The sequence below is a fragment of the Poecilia reticulata genome, linkage group LG17 (genome assembly GCF_000633615.1).
Source record: "Poecilia reticulata strain Guanapo linkage group LG17, Guppy_female_1.0+MT, whole genome shotgun sequence".
NCBI classification, from domain to species: Eukaryota; Metazoa; Chordata; class Actinopteri; order Cyprinodontiformes; family Poeciliidae; genus Poecilia; species Poecilia reticulata.
The window spans coordinates 454,353-473,017 of NC_024347.1; the positions used below are offsets into that span (position 1 = coordinate 454,353).

Here is an 18,665-nt window from a genome sequence, read left to right on the forward strand (position 1 = left end):
AAAAAGACGATAAAAATAATAATAATAATAATAATAATAATAATAATAATAATAATAATAATAAACTATATTGAATCAGTGCATTCCAGTGCTGCCCATTAATTAAAAACGATTTTAAAATCAAATGTCCTCTAAATAGCAGCAAACYAKAAATTTGAAAGTTTAAGAGGTTTACAAGTTTACAATAAATCGCTCAGTAAGGTGAGCCAAGTAAAATGGTGAAACTCAATTCTGCACTTTGCATGACATAAAAAAGACCGCACTTTGCCTCCTTCCTATTCGTGTAAAGCCTGCTCTGCAAAGTATGTGAAGCCTCTAATTCTCTATTTGTTTACAAGTAGTCAGGGGAAATAAACGTCTTAACAGTTCAGTGAGCCCCACAAGCAAAACCACACTATAAAGACGTCACCAGGCTGATTTAGAGTCCCAAAAAATCAACAGGATAATTTTATTGCGGATGAAAATGTAGCTGCAGATGCTGTTTTTTTTATCCTAGTTACACTGACAAATGATTGATTTCTATTTCATTCAAAATTGGAACTCTCTTTTTTCTTTTTTTTTTCCTTTTTAAATATGCTACTCCCTTTCTCGTTTACCTGACCATTATGCCAACGTTTTGTGCGTCCCGCTCCAACAATATGCCTGCAAGGTGAGTCCGAGTAACAAACTCCAAAAGGGGGGAGGGGGATGCAATGCCAGCCCCTATCATAGACACCCTACTTTTTGAGCAAGCGCTATTTCATTTCTAAAAGAGTGGATACAAAAAAAAAAAAATTAAAAATGATTAGTCCAATAAATCACAGTTCGGTTTCTGCGCGTCAGCTCCTCTTTTGGTTTTGCTGTGCGTCTGTGTGCGACCCAAAGAGCGTCTAAGTGCTGCTGCACCGGTCCATGCAGTAGTAGTAATATCCTCCTTCATTCACTCCATCTCTCTCCCCCTCTCTCTCTCTCTCTCTCTCTCTCTCTGTCTCTCTCTCTCTTTCACTTACCCTTCCTCATTCGAGTCCAAAGGTTTTTATCAGGGAGCCCCTTCCCGTCCTGACATCACCGGTAGGGGAAGTGTGGTGGTGGAGAAGGAGGAGGAGGAGGTGAGGGGTTGGGGGCGGAGGGGTGCTGCCCTCGCCTTCTCACGTAAGTTTTACAAGGGAAATCCTCTTCTCTCCTTTTCTCCTCTGCCCATGCGGCGCTAAACCGCCTCTGCATCCCTCTGATCCAGAGCGGAGACAGGAAAGAGGTTGTAAAGTTTATTTATGTAGTTATCATTCTTGTCTTTGACCTCATCCATCCACCCATCCGTCCATCATCCGCCGATAGTAGAAGTATCCACATCTCTCAGTTTGAAGCGCAGATTTCACCACCGTGCAGTCCTTCACAAAATACACCGGGTGSTTTTTTTTTTKKTTTTTTKKTTTTTTTTTKKKGWKRTRWWRWGAKWYTSWSACWYKYKSWRMAYMTYKKRKWTKTKTWKRRSACMSMRWWWWAWWKWKRWGRSRMMAMWMYSYRTAAGACCAAGGAAGTTTATTTATATAGCACTATTCTTAAGCAAGTCTCACCAACGTGCTTCACAGGGAATCAGAATAAAGACATTAAAATAAAGCATGATCATAAAAGCATCTTGTAAAAGAAAGATACCTGTTCTGAAGCTTATCTTAAATTTATATTCACCCATAAACATWTTGTTTTCTTTAGAGACAGCAAGCAAACCTGGACTCAAAGGTAGGAAAGTTTAAAATGGGGGTTATTTCAACAAAAACTATAGGGTTAAAAAAATCAAAATTGAACAAGCAGGATGCTCACGAGGCAGTTTCTCTGAGTTCCGATCCCGAATCAGAATAAATCCTGTTTGACCTCCTAATATATAAACTCTGCCAGTATAGTCTGCTTATTACTCTATATCTCATCAAATAGCACACGCAGCAAATCCCATTGGTTTTCCAGTTTTCAACAAGCAACGATGACCTTGGAACTGAAAGTCTTGTCACACTCTAGTCTAGTAGAGCATTCTTGAAATATGCAAAATTAGTGGAATTTGCTTATGGTTGTGGTCCTAACTACCATTTGCAATATGAAGAGGCAACAATGTACTTTTCTCAATTTCATGCTTTCAAACTCAGAGGAGCATGTCTGTACTTTAYAGCCGCAGTTCTAATAACRGGTTAAAAATTGCTTGTTCCAAAATCAATCTAATGTAGCACATGGGCCAGTATATGATGTTTACGCTTAAGTAATAACATCACATAATTAGGGTGAGTACATAATTATATTGAACTAAAATATACAACATTCTTTAAATTGCATAACACACTAAATATTATGTCATGTGAAACATGTAYTGTTATTTTGATGCATGGATTATATTAACACTATTGGGGGGGGGAAAAGCTAAATTGTAATCATTTTTAAAGAAAATACCTTTTGTTTTTATACAGTGACACATGTAAGAGTTGATTTTAGCTGGTTTATTAGTCAGTCTGTCGGCTTGATGAGTGATGTGTGGGTTCCGAATTCGTCTTTCTTGTAGCCAAAGGGAAAGTGAAACACACAGCAACAAGTGGGGCAGGGGCATGGGCMAGGGTACGTTACTCCATTCTTTATAAAAAGTGAAAATCTTGGGTCACTTCTTCTCACTGCTCATTCAGRGAATTTCAAACCAGTGGAACAACACAGTGAAAAGAAGTATGTAGCTTTTAAACTTGATAATTTAAAACGATACATCTTGATAATTGTAATGCTCACGTCTAGATAGGAGGGTGATTTTGAAATATCAGTAAGTTAAGTGTTGCTAGAAGTAGAAATACATTCAATGAGCAAAATAAGATCTGAATGATAAACACCAATGCATTTAGTGTCTTCTAAGTCAATATTAGTGCTTTAATTTTGAAAAATTATAACTGATTTCCTTCACTGTCTTCACACTATATCACCAGCRTCTGAGTTACATAATAAACAAAAACAGGGGTCTTTTGTAATACTTTTCCRTAAATATTTTCCTGTCTCCTTCTGAGTTAAAACTGTTTTGACACTGACCTCACTTAAGCCGGAAGTCAGAAGGAAGGATTTGAATCCAAAAAACCCGGCTCTTAGGTCTGTGATATTTAATTGTGTAGAACTTCATCCTGTTTGCATCCCTCTATTTCTGTGCGCATCGTTCTCATGTTGTTGTTAGTCGAGGTGCAGTTGGTCGAAATACTTGGCATTCTGTTCCGCTGTTTGATCAAAACCTTCTAGGGTTCCCAAAAGGTTTCACGTGATTGATCTTAGTTTTATAAAGCCACACACCTTTGAAAGGAATGAAAAATACCTTCTTAAAATGTATTTAAGCGCACAGTGGAGTAATCCGAGGCTCCGCTGTCAGCATGTAAYGGATGAATGTTGTTGGAGGTGGCTCAAGTAGAGATGGCGGGGGGCTTGCAATTTTCTTTCACCCAAAGCCCTCTTCTACCTTTTGTCTTTTCTTCCTGTTTGTCTGTTCTCTTAATCTAACTCTCTCCCTCTCTCCTGCTTTGCCTCTCCGTGGCGGTACAACTCAGGCAGACACAACATCTGTCCTGCACATGAAAAGCTTTCTTCCAAAATATGCTACCCCAGTTAAGCAGACCTTTTTTTTTTCTTGGACGATCCAGGATGAAAAAAAAAAAAAAAAACAACTGAGCGGAGAGTGGTAGCACAGGGTGAGGTGGAGGAATAAACGGCTTTAACAGTAAAATAAAATTCACTGAAACTATCAACTAAAATGATATAACGGTAACATGACATGGAGTCTGTCCATGTTAGATGTTTAATGGGGTTTCACAAAAGAATGAAATGACAGACTTTGATCTTTGGCTTTTTTCATACTTGAAGAAAACCGTGAACTATGGAGGAAAACATCTGACAGACAGTTTGCAGTTAATCAGTACTTTTGATGGGTGCAAACAGATAAACTTGCTAGTTCCAACATGCTAACTCAAAAGACAGGTGTACTTACTCAATAATGACTGCTGGATTTATTTCAAAATTTACATTGTTGGGACAGAAGTTAGGTAGTTTTAACCAAACATTGAGGGGGAACGTTGTGACCTAAGAGAAGAAACTGGAAGGTTCCTCATTTTTCACATAGCTCCATTTTGAATAATACAATTAACAGACCATGATATAACAATGTCATGAACACTGATGCTATTATATCAGTGTTCATGACATCTGTTGTGTTAGTGAGTTTAGTTAATACTACAGGAAAAATTTCTTTAGCCCTACYGTAGTTGATTGTTTACTGTTGTTTCACGCTAACTAGTGCTAGCTAACATTCGTACTAAACCAAAGAATTAATCATGTATTAGATGCAAATAGGCAAATATTACGTTTAATTGTTTGTAATTGGAATTTTCATTGGACATTTTGAGGCTGGTATATTTATGTGTTTTCGAYGTATAATTTTAAATACAGAAACATTCAGGGAACAGTTGTTAACTCTGTTAGCACACAGTTGTTAGCTGTTAAATCGTCAACAAGGTCTGGGGTTCTGAGTTTGAATGCTGTCTGAATCCTGACTGAAGTCTGTGTTTTTGAAAAGAAATACACCAATTTTGAACATACTTAAATTATGGCACATTTGACTTTTCATTATAAATGTCTAAATGAATCATGGAGATAGATAATAAGACATATCCTCAAGTCTCAATAATTAAATTTTATATTACCTAGAATGCTGTTGTATACACTCTTGACATTTATTTTGGCAATTTATTTTGGCTTTTATAAATGGATTATGATCCTTGATGAAACCTAAATAACCTCTTCCTGGTATGCGAATGTTAAATAACCACATTCCCTTTCTAGATTTCCACATTCACTTAAACTTAAATATAGAAAAATACTTTAAATTGTTGGTTGTACAAGTAGTTACAAAACATCCCCCTGAGGGRTGCGAATTAATAAAATTAATTTTATTAAAATTAATTTAAAAATTAATAAAAAGTTGACACAAACATCAAGTTACAAACAGCACCACTTTGCACCAAAAGCAAAGTGCAGGAAATCAACCACAAAACAAAGGTACAAAATGGCAAAGCAGCTATTACTTTCTTAGTCAACCAGATTACGGGTTATTATTTTTTAACACATTCTTTGGTAGCCCATTTAACCCATTCTTCTGGACTGACACCTTGCTAAGTCAAACACATTTGCATAGCTGAATGTTTTAACTAATGAATTTGACTATTTTTGAGCCAGCTGACAAATTACATTTTGTCAGCTGGCTCATGTATGATAAATCACAAAATACTTTTGTGCTTTGGATTTTATTTTAAAACTCCCACACGTGAGCCCTATTTGTTTGCAAATTCCTCCTCTGGTCATGTGAATAAGTTCATCTGGTGATCCAATACTCACTTTCTATTCTATCCTTCTTCTATCTAGTGATAGCTAAATGACAAAAACACGGCTCCTAGAGTGTAGGTGGTTGTTGTTGTACACCCTCTGTAATGTTGCCACTTCTTTCTCCCCCCACAGACCCTGCTTCTTCTTTTTTTTTTTTTTTTGTCAGGCTCAATTTGCAAACAGGCCCCTGGTTGGAGATGGAGATGGAGGAGGAGGCCGCTGGCAGTTATGGCAGGGGCCCCTGAAGGGGCAAAACAGTTCCTAAAGACTGGGAGGCAGGAATTCCTCAATTCCAGCCTGCCTGACGGAGGGATCTGTCTGCTAAACGTAGCTTTGAAATCCAGCTGCAACTGTGCCGGGTGGCGGATAAATAAGAGATGGTGACAAAAAAAAAAAAAAAACAGGGGGCTGAAGGTGAAAGTTTAGAAGAGAAAAAGAAGGAGAGAGATAGAAGGGGGTGCAGAGTCTGAATAGGTGAACTCCAATGGGGCCCCACCACCCACTGTAAGGGACCTCCGCAGATTATCCTTCATCTCAGCTTGTCCGTATGACCTCAACAACCCCGAGGCCTGTTCTCTGTCTTCCCCCTTTTCCCTCGCTTTCCTTTTCACGTACACACACAGACACACACACGCACGCACACACACATTTCTCTCTTACCTCTGTAATATCCAGCTCACTGAGACCGCTGACCCTCCAGCTCCACCCTGTTCACATTGCCACACAAATTCATCAAACACACACACACACAAGCGCAACCTGGTTTCTCACACAAAAGAGGGGGGACCCGGTGGGAGAAAATCCAGGCTGATGTGCAGGGCAAATGAGGAGGGGGAGAAATTAGAAGAAAAAAAATTGTACAAGAGGGTAGTCTTTTCAGCTACCATAACTATTAAATAAAAGGGAGGGAGTGGACAAATGCAATGCGGCGTACATATAGAGCTGCAGGTGTTACGTTTAAGTGAATCAGAGGCAGTTTCCTGAATGTGTGGGGCATCAGGGGATACAAATAACAAGGAACACTTGCTGTACAAGCCTGAATTTATATGAAACTTAGACTTCACTTTTTTATATGTTTTTTCCTGCTTCCTAAGACTTGCCTTTGAATAAAAAAAAAAAAAAAAGAAGCATCAGGAAAAATGTTTTACACGGTGGTCCTTTTCAACAAAATCACTTTGCTTTTTCCCTGTTATTGAAAAAAAAATTATTTTATGTCCCAACTGAGCTCCATATTGATACATATAAACTTCTTCCACAAACAAAAACATGGGAAAATCCAGGCTGTGCAGGCCGTCGTGGAGTACCCCCTTGTTTGTCCAAGTGGAGGTAATGATGGAAAAACAAGTAAGCGGGGTGGGATAAACTGCACGCTTCTAAGGTTTTATTTGCAGAGCTGCAGGTGGATGCCTGAAAGACACGACCCTGTGTTTCTTGGCACACAACTCACTGGACTTTGTGAAGGAGACCTACCAGCTTGTGCTTTATCTCACAGGAGTAAAAAAAAAAAAAAAAAGATGCCATTCTGGATTAGAAAACAAACATTTAACCTGGATGATTAGAAATACAGTATAAATATTATTTCTTCAGAGCGTTTCGTGAGTAGTTAGAGATTAGATGATTCCATGCATATATTCGTGTGCTGGGAGATTGTTTTATTCTTTAGATGACTGGTTGACTTTATGACACATTTTTTAACAAATACCATGAATCTGTAGAAAATCATTAGACCTATTCAAATTTTGTCATTGGTTAGGCTTGGCTTTATTACGTTGTTGTTAAAACCTGTTTTACTTTTTTTATAATAAACCATAAAATTGACGAAGTATGAAATGTAAAAATAAGTGTTGGATACTGATCCCAACAAGTCCCTATCTACATTCCAACGCTGTTTTTGATATGGTCTGTATGGCATCGTGCTCAGTGCAGCATCAGCTGAGGGTTGCCTCAAGGCAAAAAAACAAAAGTTATCATTTGCACAAGTTTATTGTTTCCTATTAGCATCCAAATGTTGCTGCTGCTGATGAAGCTAGTATCTGATTTGAAGCCTATTCTTAATGTAAAGGTTTAATTTGTTGGGATTATATTTCAGTATCCCTGTTTAGGAATTAAGTTGAGATATTTTTTATCATATTGGTCAGAGCTCACCTGCATAATTCTACACAGAGTGGACATTGTTTAAAACTCAATTTGAGATTTGCTGAACTTTTAACTTCAAAGTGAAAATGCACACAAAAACAACAGCGAAGGACAACACAAAAAGTATGAAACTTGCAAACAGGACTGAATCTTTAGAGACAACGCAGTAGTAGCAGCAGCAGCAGCAGCAGCAGCAGCAGTGGAAGCAATGCCCAGGCTAAAAAAATTGAGCATATATTCGATTTATTTTAGCCTGGGATTAATACAGTTGAGTAACAGTGATAATAGCAATCATAAAGATTTTTTTTTTTTCAAAAGCATTACTCAGAAAAGAGCAGCAACGATAATGAAGATCAGCAAGAACAAATAGCTTTTTCATTAATTTCTTGGCATTAGAAAATCTGAGAATCAAACCCAACTTAACCCTGTTCACTGGTAGGAAATCAGCTGAAAAACTGGCTTTATATGAGTTTGTCTTCTTATTCGCCCCATGTTATTTACCTATATAAGTTTGATGCAGGATAACCAATATGTGCCACTTCACCCCATCAAGTCTGAGCAAAATTCATGTCACCTTGGAATATATAGGTTAATAAGATCCTCAGGCAAACATAAAGAGGCAATTATTTTATTTTTATTTTTCTGAAAAAAGAAAATCTCGCACCAAATTGAAAAAGTTGTGTTTGGTTATTATTTTACAATGTAAGTCAGTGTAGCAATACACGGAGAACCACTGTACAGAGAAAATTTAGTGCAGACKTCCTGGCCACCAGGGGGCGGTAGTGAAAAACTTAGACGCACAACAGCCATCAAGGTAAGTCGAAAATACTCAAGAGATCACTTTGTGCAGCTAACAGTAGCTAGCCGGGTAATCTCCTGGACAACGCAGTTGAGCTTATTTTAATGTCCGTTCCAGTATTGGTGTGTTTTTGTTTTTTTTATAAACCAGTGACTGTGTGAGACGTCGTCAATGAAAAGCGGGAGCCAGACAACGGCGGAGAAGAATTAAACGCGCTTCATGTTTGGCCACTGTTTGCTTTTTCCCAGGATGCTAGCACAGAAGCAAGCCAGTTAGCTTGCAGACCTACCAAAGCAGCCGAAAAGGAGCGTTGTCCGGATGCTTTGAACGGCAGCGCAGAGCATTTTGGTGGAGTGTTTGATTTTTCTCCTTTAAACGGCCTCGCAGTATGTCTGGCAACCGACCGCAGCAGAGCGGTGGTGGTGGGGCAAGTTCAGTGCCTGGCACCAGCAGCAGCAGCAACAGTAGTAGTAGTAGCAGCAGCAGCAGCACTGGAGGCAGTGGAAGCAATGCCGTTACGAGCAATGGGCCCGCTGCTGGGAATGTTGTGCCCTCCCGGACTCTGGCTGCAACAAACGAGGCAGGCAGCTTCGCTTCCCTGACAAGCAGACCTTCAGCGTCCTCAGGCAGCAGAAAGAAGTCCCTCCATCAAGCACCTCTATACAACGGCCTCTTGAACTCATACGAAGATAAAAGCAACGACTTTGTGTGGTTAGTTTTGATCTCAAAGTTAGCATGAAGCTTCTGTGTGGGACTGCCATCCAAAGTAAGTCTGACATCTGAATTTTGATGGAACTTTTCTCCGTTTTTGTTTTTTTTCTTTTCAGTCCAATTTGCTTCGAAATGATAGAGGAGGCTCACATGACAAAGTGTGGACACAGTTTTTGGTAAGTGTTACAAGTTTGATTTGAGGTCGGAGGGTTTTCAGCTACTCTCCAAACATTTTAAAAATGATCTCAAATTGACTCAGACTAAATGAAGGCATTGCAAGATGATCCCAGTCTGTGTATGTCTCYATCGTTTATCTAATTTTTATTAAACTCACAAAACTCACAGTGCATCCAAAGAAATAATACTTGGACAAATTGATGGATCCCATTTGTATTGAGTGCATAGGGGCATTTTTTGTTGTTGTTGCATGTTTTTAATCAACTAATCCCTTTAAAGATGTTTACTTGTATTCTTTCCRGCTAGCACAGAAGCATTGACAATATTGCGTTGTGCTCAATGCAATGTTTCAGTAGKGAAATCTGAAATATTGCTTTGACCACATTGATTATCATTTGCCAACATTTTCACTAAAATCCATTCAAGGTGTGAAAATCATCCAAGTGGCCAGATGTATTCTTGGCGTACACATTGAAAATTTGTGGCGCTTGAAATGCATAAACCTACCAAATGTTGTATCCCAAAAGATTTTTCTGTCCACGATTTTATTGTAACAACTGCGGTTTTACACTTTAGCGTGTATGTGAGAGCACGGTGCGGGTCTTAGGAAAATTTAGCTGCAGTCAAACTCATAGAAGCTGTTTGCGAAAAAGATCCAGGCTGGAATATCGAGTTTTTATTACCAAAGATCTTCAGCCATCACTTTTGAGCCAAGCTGTTAGAAAAACCATATGGTCTGCTCAAAGCATCTCAACAATGCTTGCTGCTGGACTGCTGCATCATCTTGTATTTCTATCAAAAAAAAAGACCATCAATGAGGCAGACATATAATGAGCTCAGTGCTACCTGTTAGCCCCATCATGCAGGCGTCTGCAGAATAGCCTGTACCGTCACTGTTAATCCAGTCAACACCAGAAGGAAAACGTTTTAAGTCACACTGGTGAGAAGTTAAGACTTGTTCAGGGATAGCTAAAGGAGGATAAGTTCACATTTCTGAGTGGCAAATATAGACTGAAAACAGGCAGATTGAAAAGAAATCTATCAGGAATATAAACTTACTCCCAAGAGGTATGCATTCAAAAATGGTCACTGTTATGCCACAGTATGTTCCAGCCATCTACAGCAGTATGCTTTATGGTTTTGGGATCACACGAGTCAAACTTGTGATTCGCTCATTTAAGGTTGAAGCCCTTGCAACACAAATGAAACTCAGTCGTTTCAGAATCTGTTTTTAAATCTGTCAAAAGTCACTCATTTATCATAATGTTTACCAACCTTACCAACTGATCCTCTTGATTCTTTGTGCCTTTTATGATGTCATCAACCCAGGTGTACGTAAACAGATCGGGCAATTTATTTTACTTGTGCAATTTTTTGAAATGTTATGCTTTTAAAGTACATTTTGAGGGAGTTTTACTGTGTTACCCATCTGTGTTTTCATTGCCTGTTTTGTTAGTAGAAAAAAATATATCCCTGGATATTATCATTAAATTAGTTGACATTTTCGGTACTCAACAGCAACAAAATTTATAATGTACTACATCCTTACCTGGCAGATCACAGTTTTCTTGTTTGGTTTTGTTTTGATTAATTGTTTTTTCTTTCTCTTGTCTGCAGTTTCAAATGTATTCGTCAGAGCTTGGAAGACAGCAACAGATGTCCCAAGTGTAACTATATTGTTGATAATGTGGATCAGCTGTACCCTAACTTTCTTGGTAGGTATTTTGAGTTGCCATTTTCAGCAAAAGCTGTAAGTTTCAATGTGTATTTGTATTGCAGTTTTAAAATTTAAGCAGAATAGGGCGAGTCTGTGCAATTTTAATTTTGTTTATAAAACCACCTTCATACTAAAACTAAAAAAAAAAATGTAACCAAACTAGATAAAGTATGCTACATCTACTGATCAGCCCTGCTTTGCATTATTGATAATTCACGTCATGACTTTTTTTTTTCAATACCCTTACAGTTGATTTCTTCTCTTTTTACCCCCTTTCCTCCCATCATCTTATCCCACGTTTTCCAGTAAATGAACTGATCCTTAAACAGAAACAAAGGTCTGAGGAAAAAAGACTAAAGTTAGATCATCCTGTGAGTATGACGTCTTTATTTTTGTTAGTTTAATTCTCACCGCCTCTGAAATATCGCTTTTCTCCTTTCCGATCATCGCTTCTGGTCCTCAGAACTGGCCGCGGTGGCAAGTCTTCCAGGACATTCTGAGTCCCGATCAAGAAAACTTGGACCTCGCAAATGTCAATCTGATGTTGGAGCTTTTGGTTCAGAAGAAGAAACAGCTGGAGGCAGTAAGTAAAGTCTTTGAAGAGGAGGAGCTATAAGGTTGCAGCAGGAGAATTTCTGTTGATTACTCATAGAAATATTAAGTATAAGGTATATGCGAGTCTTAAAAATCTTTCAATCTTTAAATTAATCCAAGAGTGGTTCTTTATGGGTACAGCTTAATCTGCTATATAATGGTGTCATAATGGATGTTCAATTTTATTGAGAAACATAAAACCTGCAGAGAAGTGTTTTCTTTTTTGTTTGTTTTGTCTAAACCAGGGTGTCTTCTATCCTAGCTCCAATCCAGCTGATTCAAATCACTTCTCAGTGTGTCATAAAGTTGCACAGAAGCCTGTTTAAAAAGCATTAATTTAATTCAGGTGTGTTAAACCAGGGAAATGCCTAAAGCATGCAGGACCCCGGTACTTCACCTTACTTTGTAGACTTCTGCTTTAAACTATTAATTTGACTCTAAAGGATCTTAATTAACACACAGAGAGAGACTTATGTTTGCTCAATAAAACTCAGGCATAAACATCATTATTGCACAGAATATTTTAAATGGCAACTTATGTAACTAATATGATCCAGCGTTTTTACTGAAGTTGCAGAAATTACCAGGCACTGATCAGCCAGTCACCATCTAAAACAGTGATGTCCAAACTTTTCACAGGCCAAAATTAATAAATTGAAAGTTTTCATGGGCCATAGTAATTTTCTTTCCTCCACTTAGAATTATTCTACTGATCAAACTTATTTCATTTTGAACCTGCTCAAGAATATACAATGAAAGAAATATGTCCAGATCTAGTTTGATCTACAAGATGTTTTTAGTCTCTTCCTGGCAGCAAAAACAAGAACTTTACTTGGAAACTTTTGCTGCATTTAGCCAAATCTCTTTTTGTGTAAAAAGTTTCTGGATGTGTGCGGCCATATATGTTGTAATATTACAATAAAGGTCAAAGCCATAGCTTAAAAAAAATGAAAAATACTTGGTGGTGTTCCTAATGTTATGCATTTAAGAACACATAATCTCATCTTGAAGTGGGGCTATGGGCTGCACTTTGAACTCCCCTGATCCGGAGAATAACCATCTAATTATTTTTTTTAGATATATATATATAAAATCCGAGATAAGAGATCGGTTTAAGTAATATTTATCATGATGGTTCCAACAACTGCTTCACTGGTATTGTTTTTTTTTTTTATGTAGTTAAAAAAAATCTAATATCTAATAAAGTGGCATGTAAAGGTGCAAGAGTCAAATTGAGTAAAAATGAATGAAGCTTTTACGTGCTCTGTGTTGAAAAGATTAAAAATTACAGTTAAAACATTTATGCACATTTCCTTTCAAAACAGCACTTTAACTTTCAGAGCCTTTTCCAATTAGTTATTTAGTGGCAAAATGTTTTCTCTCATGTATTTCTGGAAGAATGCCTGATGTCCTCAACTTAGATTATGTTTAAAGTAGAATTTGATGGAATAAATCAAAATGTTCTCATTTGGTCAATGACAAACTTTCTTGCAGCCAACCATGATGCCCCAGTAACTTATAAGAAGAGATGGAAGAAGATTCATTAACGGGAATCAGTTTCTGTGTAATCTGTCCAGATCTGGCCTTTTAAAGTTGTTTAGGGGTTTCTGTCAAAAAGCGGTGATGTAGCCATGTTTTTTTTTTTTTTTTAATATTCACTTTTATCCAGATGGTGAATCGGGGCGAGTAATAATTCCAGTCGAAGATAAAAAAGATCTGAGTTGCTTCAAAGTTGTAATATTGTTGGGCTGTGTTGTCAAAAGTCAGGAGTTTTTCAATCATGCGAGTTCTTTACTGGGTAATGTTCAACATGGCAGTTTTATCAAAAGGTCAGAGGTTGATTCTTGGTAGTGCCACTAAACCTTGTTCCAAAGCTCTTTTACATCCCCTTTCCTGTTTTTTTTTCTTCTCAATCTGTGAGAGGAAAAAAAAGGGAAATAGAAGTTGCAGTGCATCCTGTTGATTTATATTTGGTCACATCATCACTGTCTCACAATCGGCGAGTTTGATTTACACAAACTGTGTTGTGCAAGCAGGTTTTCTATCATTACTGGGATTTTGTTTAGATGATCATAAGAATTATAATTTAACCTTGTGATGATAACCTCTAATTGATGATGTTTTCAAACCCCAAACACTGACATCATGGTTGGGATTGTTACTGTTGTTTTGAAGTGGGCTTTTCTTCTTCCAATATGAACATACGGTGTTTAAAATTAAAGTCTGAAAAACATTGCTTGTGTGGGAGGATCTTCTTACAAAGACTCATTTCCGTGAAAACAGTGTAGTTGATTTTTGTTGTTGCAAGCCTGAATCTGAACTCGTCACAATGGGGCTGGATAGATGTCCCTCACATGAAATCAACATGGAGATGTTTGGCTTCAGAAGAACATGTTGAGAGCAAACTGTCACCACAATCGCTTCAGATAAATAGCTGTGCAACACAATGAAGCTCCAATGGGATAGTTTGAAATTACAAGGCACTTAAAAACACCAAGAAATGTTAAATATAACATTAATATGTCACTTAATATATATGTTTGTTTTTTGTTGTCCTTTTCTGCTCATTAATTCAAATTTAAACAAAAAGGAAAAGGTCAAAATTTGTTTATGCATCAACTGATGCGTTTCTGCTTTTACTTGATTGTGCTTTATGTCTTTACCTGCTTTAGGAATCCCAAGCAGCTCAGAGGCAGATACTCATGGAGTTCCTAAAGGAAGCAAGAAGAAACAAGAGAGAGGTATGACTGCTCTGTAAAATATATACATATATTAAAGCTCAAGTGTCTACCAACAGAAAAAAAAAAAGATGTCACAAAATATAAAAAGTGAATAGTTTTGTGTTTTCGGTTTCATCAACAGCAACTAGATCAGCTTCAGAAAGAGTTGAACTTCCTAGAAGAAGACATTAAGCGTGTTGAGGTAAATAAACAGAGCTTCTCTACAATCAACAATCATCCTTATTGTTTTTCAGAAGCAGCCCTCTCATCAAAATAACAAAATAACTTGAGATAAATAATTATTGTTCTGCTTATTTAGGATGTAAGTGGAATTTCCTCCCCAACGATGGAGGCAGAGTGCACCGTGCCTAATGTTGAGGCTCCTTCTCCGGCCCCCAGGTACTGCAGATATATGGATTCTGATAATATAAGCACAGAAAATGCAATTATTTCACAATAAAATGTTGGTTTTATCATAACTAAAAATCTTTTGGTATAATCATGAAATTGACTTTTTTGTATCTGTTTTTTAACCTTGATTGTTTTTTTTGTTTTTTTTTTCCCTATGTAGCAGTATCATTGAACCTACAGATTACAACCAAACGCCAGGATTTGGTGCAACAACTCCGGTATATAGCACACACTCATTCTGTTAATTAGCACTGAGCTGTGAGTTGAAGTTGTGCCAGGGTCTTTTTTACGTCCACGTTTCCTCCGGCATTAGCTCTAACTGCTGGACTGATGTGTTTAGGTGAAGCGACAGACTTGGTATAACAGCACCCTGGCATCTAGAAGAAAGAGGCTGACTGCTCATTTTGAGGATCTGGAACAGTGCTACTTCTCCAACAAAATGTCACGCATCACAGGTACGGGAAAAATCAGCATGTTGCAGCTAAAGAAGTTAAATACGTTGCAGTTGGCTATAAACTGTTTAAGGACTGTGTCTCATTGCTGACATTGAAGAGCAAACTACATCCACGGGGTCATTTTAATGCCACAGTTGTTGCTAAGTTAACATTTTATACATTTTCAAATAACAAAAAGGAGTCTTCAGCATTGATTGTGGTCTGAAAGTGTTCCACAGATACCACAACGGCTAGGTTGCCATTAATGTTTTAGTTTTAGATCCTCTAGCATTTCATGGAGGCTAGTTGGCTAATGATATGTAGGTCAAATAAACATGGTGAAGTGAGACCATGTAAAACTATAAAAAGCTTAAAGCTGATTCTAAAAACAGAATGGAGAGAAGCCTGGACTGAGGCATTCTGGGTAGTTTGTAGACAGTGGAGAGACGACTGGTCCAGACTACCATACAGGACGTTGCACTTAACGATTGAAAAGTTGTTTTTAGCATGACAGGATTCAAGCTCTTCTGACAATTGGTGCTAAGCTTTATTTCATATTTCCATTTTGGTTATTGACAGTTCATTTTTTGGGATGACTTACCTTTACCTTTACCTTTAATTACCTTTACCATCACCCTAATCTTAAGATTCTGCCACAGATTCTTTAGAGCTTGCATTCAGAAGAAACATATCTGGTCAAATATTTACTTTAAATCCACCAGAAGTATAAATAATATCCAGTCTGTGTGTATTGTATAAAGGCCTTATACAAAATGAGACGTCAATGGAATTTATATCTGTGAAGAAATCTTTAAAAAATTTTCATTAAAAGCAAAACATCAGTTCTCTTTGGGGATTTTTTTCCCCCCCTTATCTTGGAAATGAAATTAAAAAAATTTACCACATTTAGTGATTAGGCGGCCRCAGTGTAATTGCTTATTACATGAGTGCATTATGTATAAATACATACAATGTATGAATGCAATATAATATGAAGTTGGGTGTCGGTTTCTTCAGATGAGGGCAGGAACCTGAACCAGCTAGAGGATTTTATGGAGTGTTTGTCCAAATTCACTCGCTACAACACTGTGCGGCCGCTGGCCACCCTCTCCTACGCCAGTGACCTCTATAACGGCTCCAGTATTGTCTCGAGGTACGGAAAACAAAGGCTTCACTACAACTTTTTCATGATTTTTGTAGTGAATCTCTCAATATTTAAATTTTTACTCTGTACCAAAATGATCTGATTTCATAAAGAAAGTTGACCAAAGCGAACTTGGCTGCCGCTCACTGCATGCCGTGTGTTTCAGCATTGAGTTTGACCGCGACTGTGACTATTTTGCCATCGCTGGTGTGACCAAAAAGATCAAGGTTTTTGAGTATGGAACTGTGATCCAGGACGCAGTGGACATCCACTACCCCGTCAATGAAATGACCTGCAATTCCAAAATCAGGTGAGGGGCATACAGGTTTTATTTTAAACTGATGTAGATGCATTTTAATTTATGCGGCTCCAATATTCTGTCGTGGAGTTGACCTGAATTCAAAGTCCAGATGGATAGAAGCTGTAAAACATGCTTGTCAAACAAGATGGCCGCTTTGACATCCCTCTGAACTATGGAAAAACAAGGAATGTATTGGTGCTGGAAAAAAATCCAAAAATTAATTCTTCAAAACCCAAAAATTGATATAAAAAAAACGGATAAAATTGATTAATCATTTACTGCAACAATTCCCAATAACAGACATAAGTGAAAGTGAGAAATGTGAATAGGATATATATGCATGCTGTAAGCATTGTTTGTGTAATAAAAATAACTTGCAAACACATGATGGCGATTTTTTCTTTTTTTTTTTTTTTTTTTTTTTWGACCTAATTACCAATTACACAATATTGTAACCTAATTATGAGCCCAGTTGTGAGCCGTCATGTTTACTAGTAAGAGCCAAAACTAAAAGCAGATTTAATTTGTTCTAAAAACAGCTAAACAAAAGGTTCCAGTACCAAATAGCATATCAGCAATTAACTGAATACAATGTGAAAAGTGCTCTCAATCTTGTTTATCTTATCTTGTTCTATGTTGTTTGTGTTTTTCTTGTAAATCGTCTGAGGGTCCACAAAACTGCTATTTAAATTTGATGTGTTGTTATTATTATTATTATTTTTATTAATATTATTCCTATTTTTGTAGCTGTATCAGCTGGAGCAGTTATCACAAGAACCTTCTGGCCAGCAGCGACTATGAGGGCACCGTCATTTTGTGGGACGGATTCACCGGCCAGCGGTCCAAAGTCTACCAGGTGTGATAACCCCACTGCTTGCTTATGACAAGCTGTGGGTGTCATACTTTATTTCTACACGTCATTAGAATGGTAGATATGCACTTTTTGCCAATCTTATAAAGTTGAATGTTTTATTTTCTCAGGAACATGAAAAAAGATGCTGGAGTGTCGATTTCAATCTGATGGACCCCAAGCTATTAGCCTCCGGTTCTGATGACGCTAAAGGTAAAAAAATCAAATAAAATAATAGCAAGGTGGCCGCCTGTTAGATTTACATTCACTCTTGCATAAGTTTCAAACCTGGAGTCTTAATCGAGCACAATCGAGTGGCCAAAATTGTGAAATTTAAATGTGGCGACCTTGAAAACGCACCAGAAATTATTTGTGCAATCAATTCCTGGGGGGGTTTCAGGCACACAGGGGAGCTGGTGACCAACTCAGGTGGTCATTGGACGAGAGGCGGGGTACACTCCTGGCAGGTTGCTAGTCCATCCATATTTTAAATGACAAATGTGGGTGAATTGAATTCAAATGGCACACCTCTCAAACTCATTTTTGTGTTGGAACAAATATTTGGACTTCCAGGAAAAAGGAATTCCTCCAGAGTTTTGTAATGTTTTGATTTTCCTCTGCAGTAAAGTTGTGGTCAACCAATCTTGACAACTCTGTGGCTAGCATCGAGGCTAAAGCTAACGTGTGCTGTGTTAAATTCAGCCCAACCTCCAGATATCACCTGGCCTTCGGCTGTGCAGGTAAGTGAATCGTGTGTCAGCTGTGGATCAGAATGAATTTTTATTAAGTTAATTTTCTGCTGTCGCATGTTTGTTCTGTGCTGTCAAGTTTAAACTTGTTTCTCTTTCAATTTGATTTATTATTTTTTGTGGTTCTCACCTCCCACTACATTAATTCCTCTGTAAGAATGCTACATTTCTTCTGTGGTCACACACTCCTTGGTGGTCCAGACAAACATTTATACCCGCCTCAAATGAGAGTAGAAATCATAATAAATATCCAGTTTTGTATTGAGAGTCTTTGCTATAACTAGCATTAAAGAACAAAAACAACCGGCATGGAAAATGTGCCTCTGAGGTCCACTAAGAAAGAAAAGAAGAAAATCTTGACCTTGCCCAAGCAGGAGTTGAACTCCATCAATTTAAAAAAAAACAAACCATATTTCAATGATGAAAAACGTTTCTTGTTACAATTCAGGTCCACAGGGACATTGCACCATGTCTTTACTATGTCTACAAACCTCTGTGGTTTCTGATTAGAACTCAACAACACACCACTCGCTGCTTCATGGATGTTTCTTTTGTTTTTACCCT

The 18,665-nt window shown here is 37.7% G+C and overlaps 1 protein-coding gene across 1 annotated transcript in view; it reads left to right on the forward strand.

Moving 5' to 3' along the window:
• The first annotated feature begins 8,297 nt into the window (after window positions 1-8,297).
• cop1 (COP1 E3 ubiquitin ligase) overlaps window positions 8,298-18,665 on the forward strand; it is a 13,826-nt gene continuing 3,458 nt past the window's right edge. Inside the window, 15 exon segments of the mRNA XM_008432918.2 lie at window positions 8,298-9,004; window positions 9,121-9,180; window positions 10,799-10,896; window positions 11,205-11,269; window positions 11,362-11,481; window positions 14,165-14,233; window positions 14,355-14,414; window positions 14,532-14,611; window positions 14,784-14,841; window positions 14,964-15,078; window positions 16,075-16,210; window positions 16,368-16,511; window positions 17,250-17,358; window positions 17,484-17,565; window positions 17,976-18,103. Coding sequence (XP_008431140.1) covers window positions 8,682-9,004; window positions 9,121-9,180; window positions 10,799-10,896; window positions 11,205-11,269; window positions 11,362-11,481; window positions 14,165-14,233; window positions 14,355-14,414; window positions 14,532-14,611; window positions 14,784-14,841; window positions 14,964-15,078; window positions 16,075-16,210; window positions 16,368-16,511; window positions 17,250-17,358; window positions 17,484-17,565; window positions 17,976-18,103 — 1,647 coding nt within the window. The 5' untranslated portion in view covers window positions 8,298-8,681.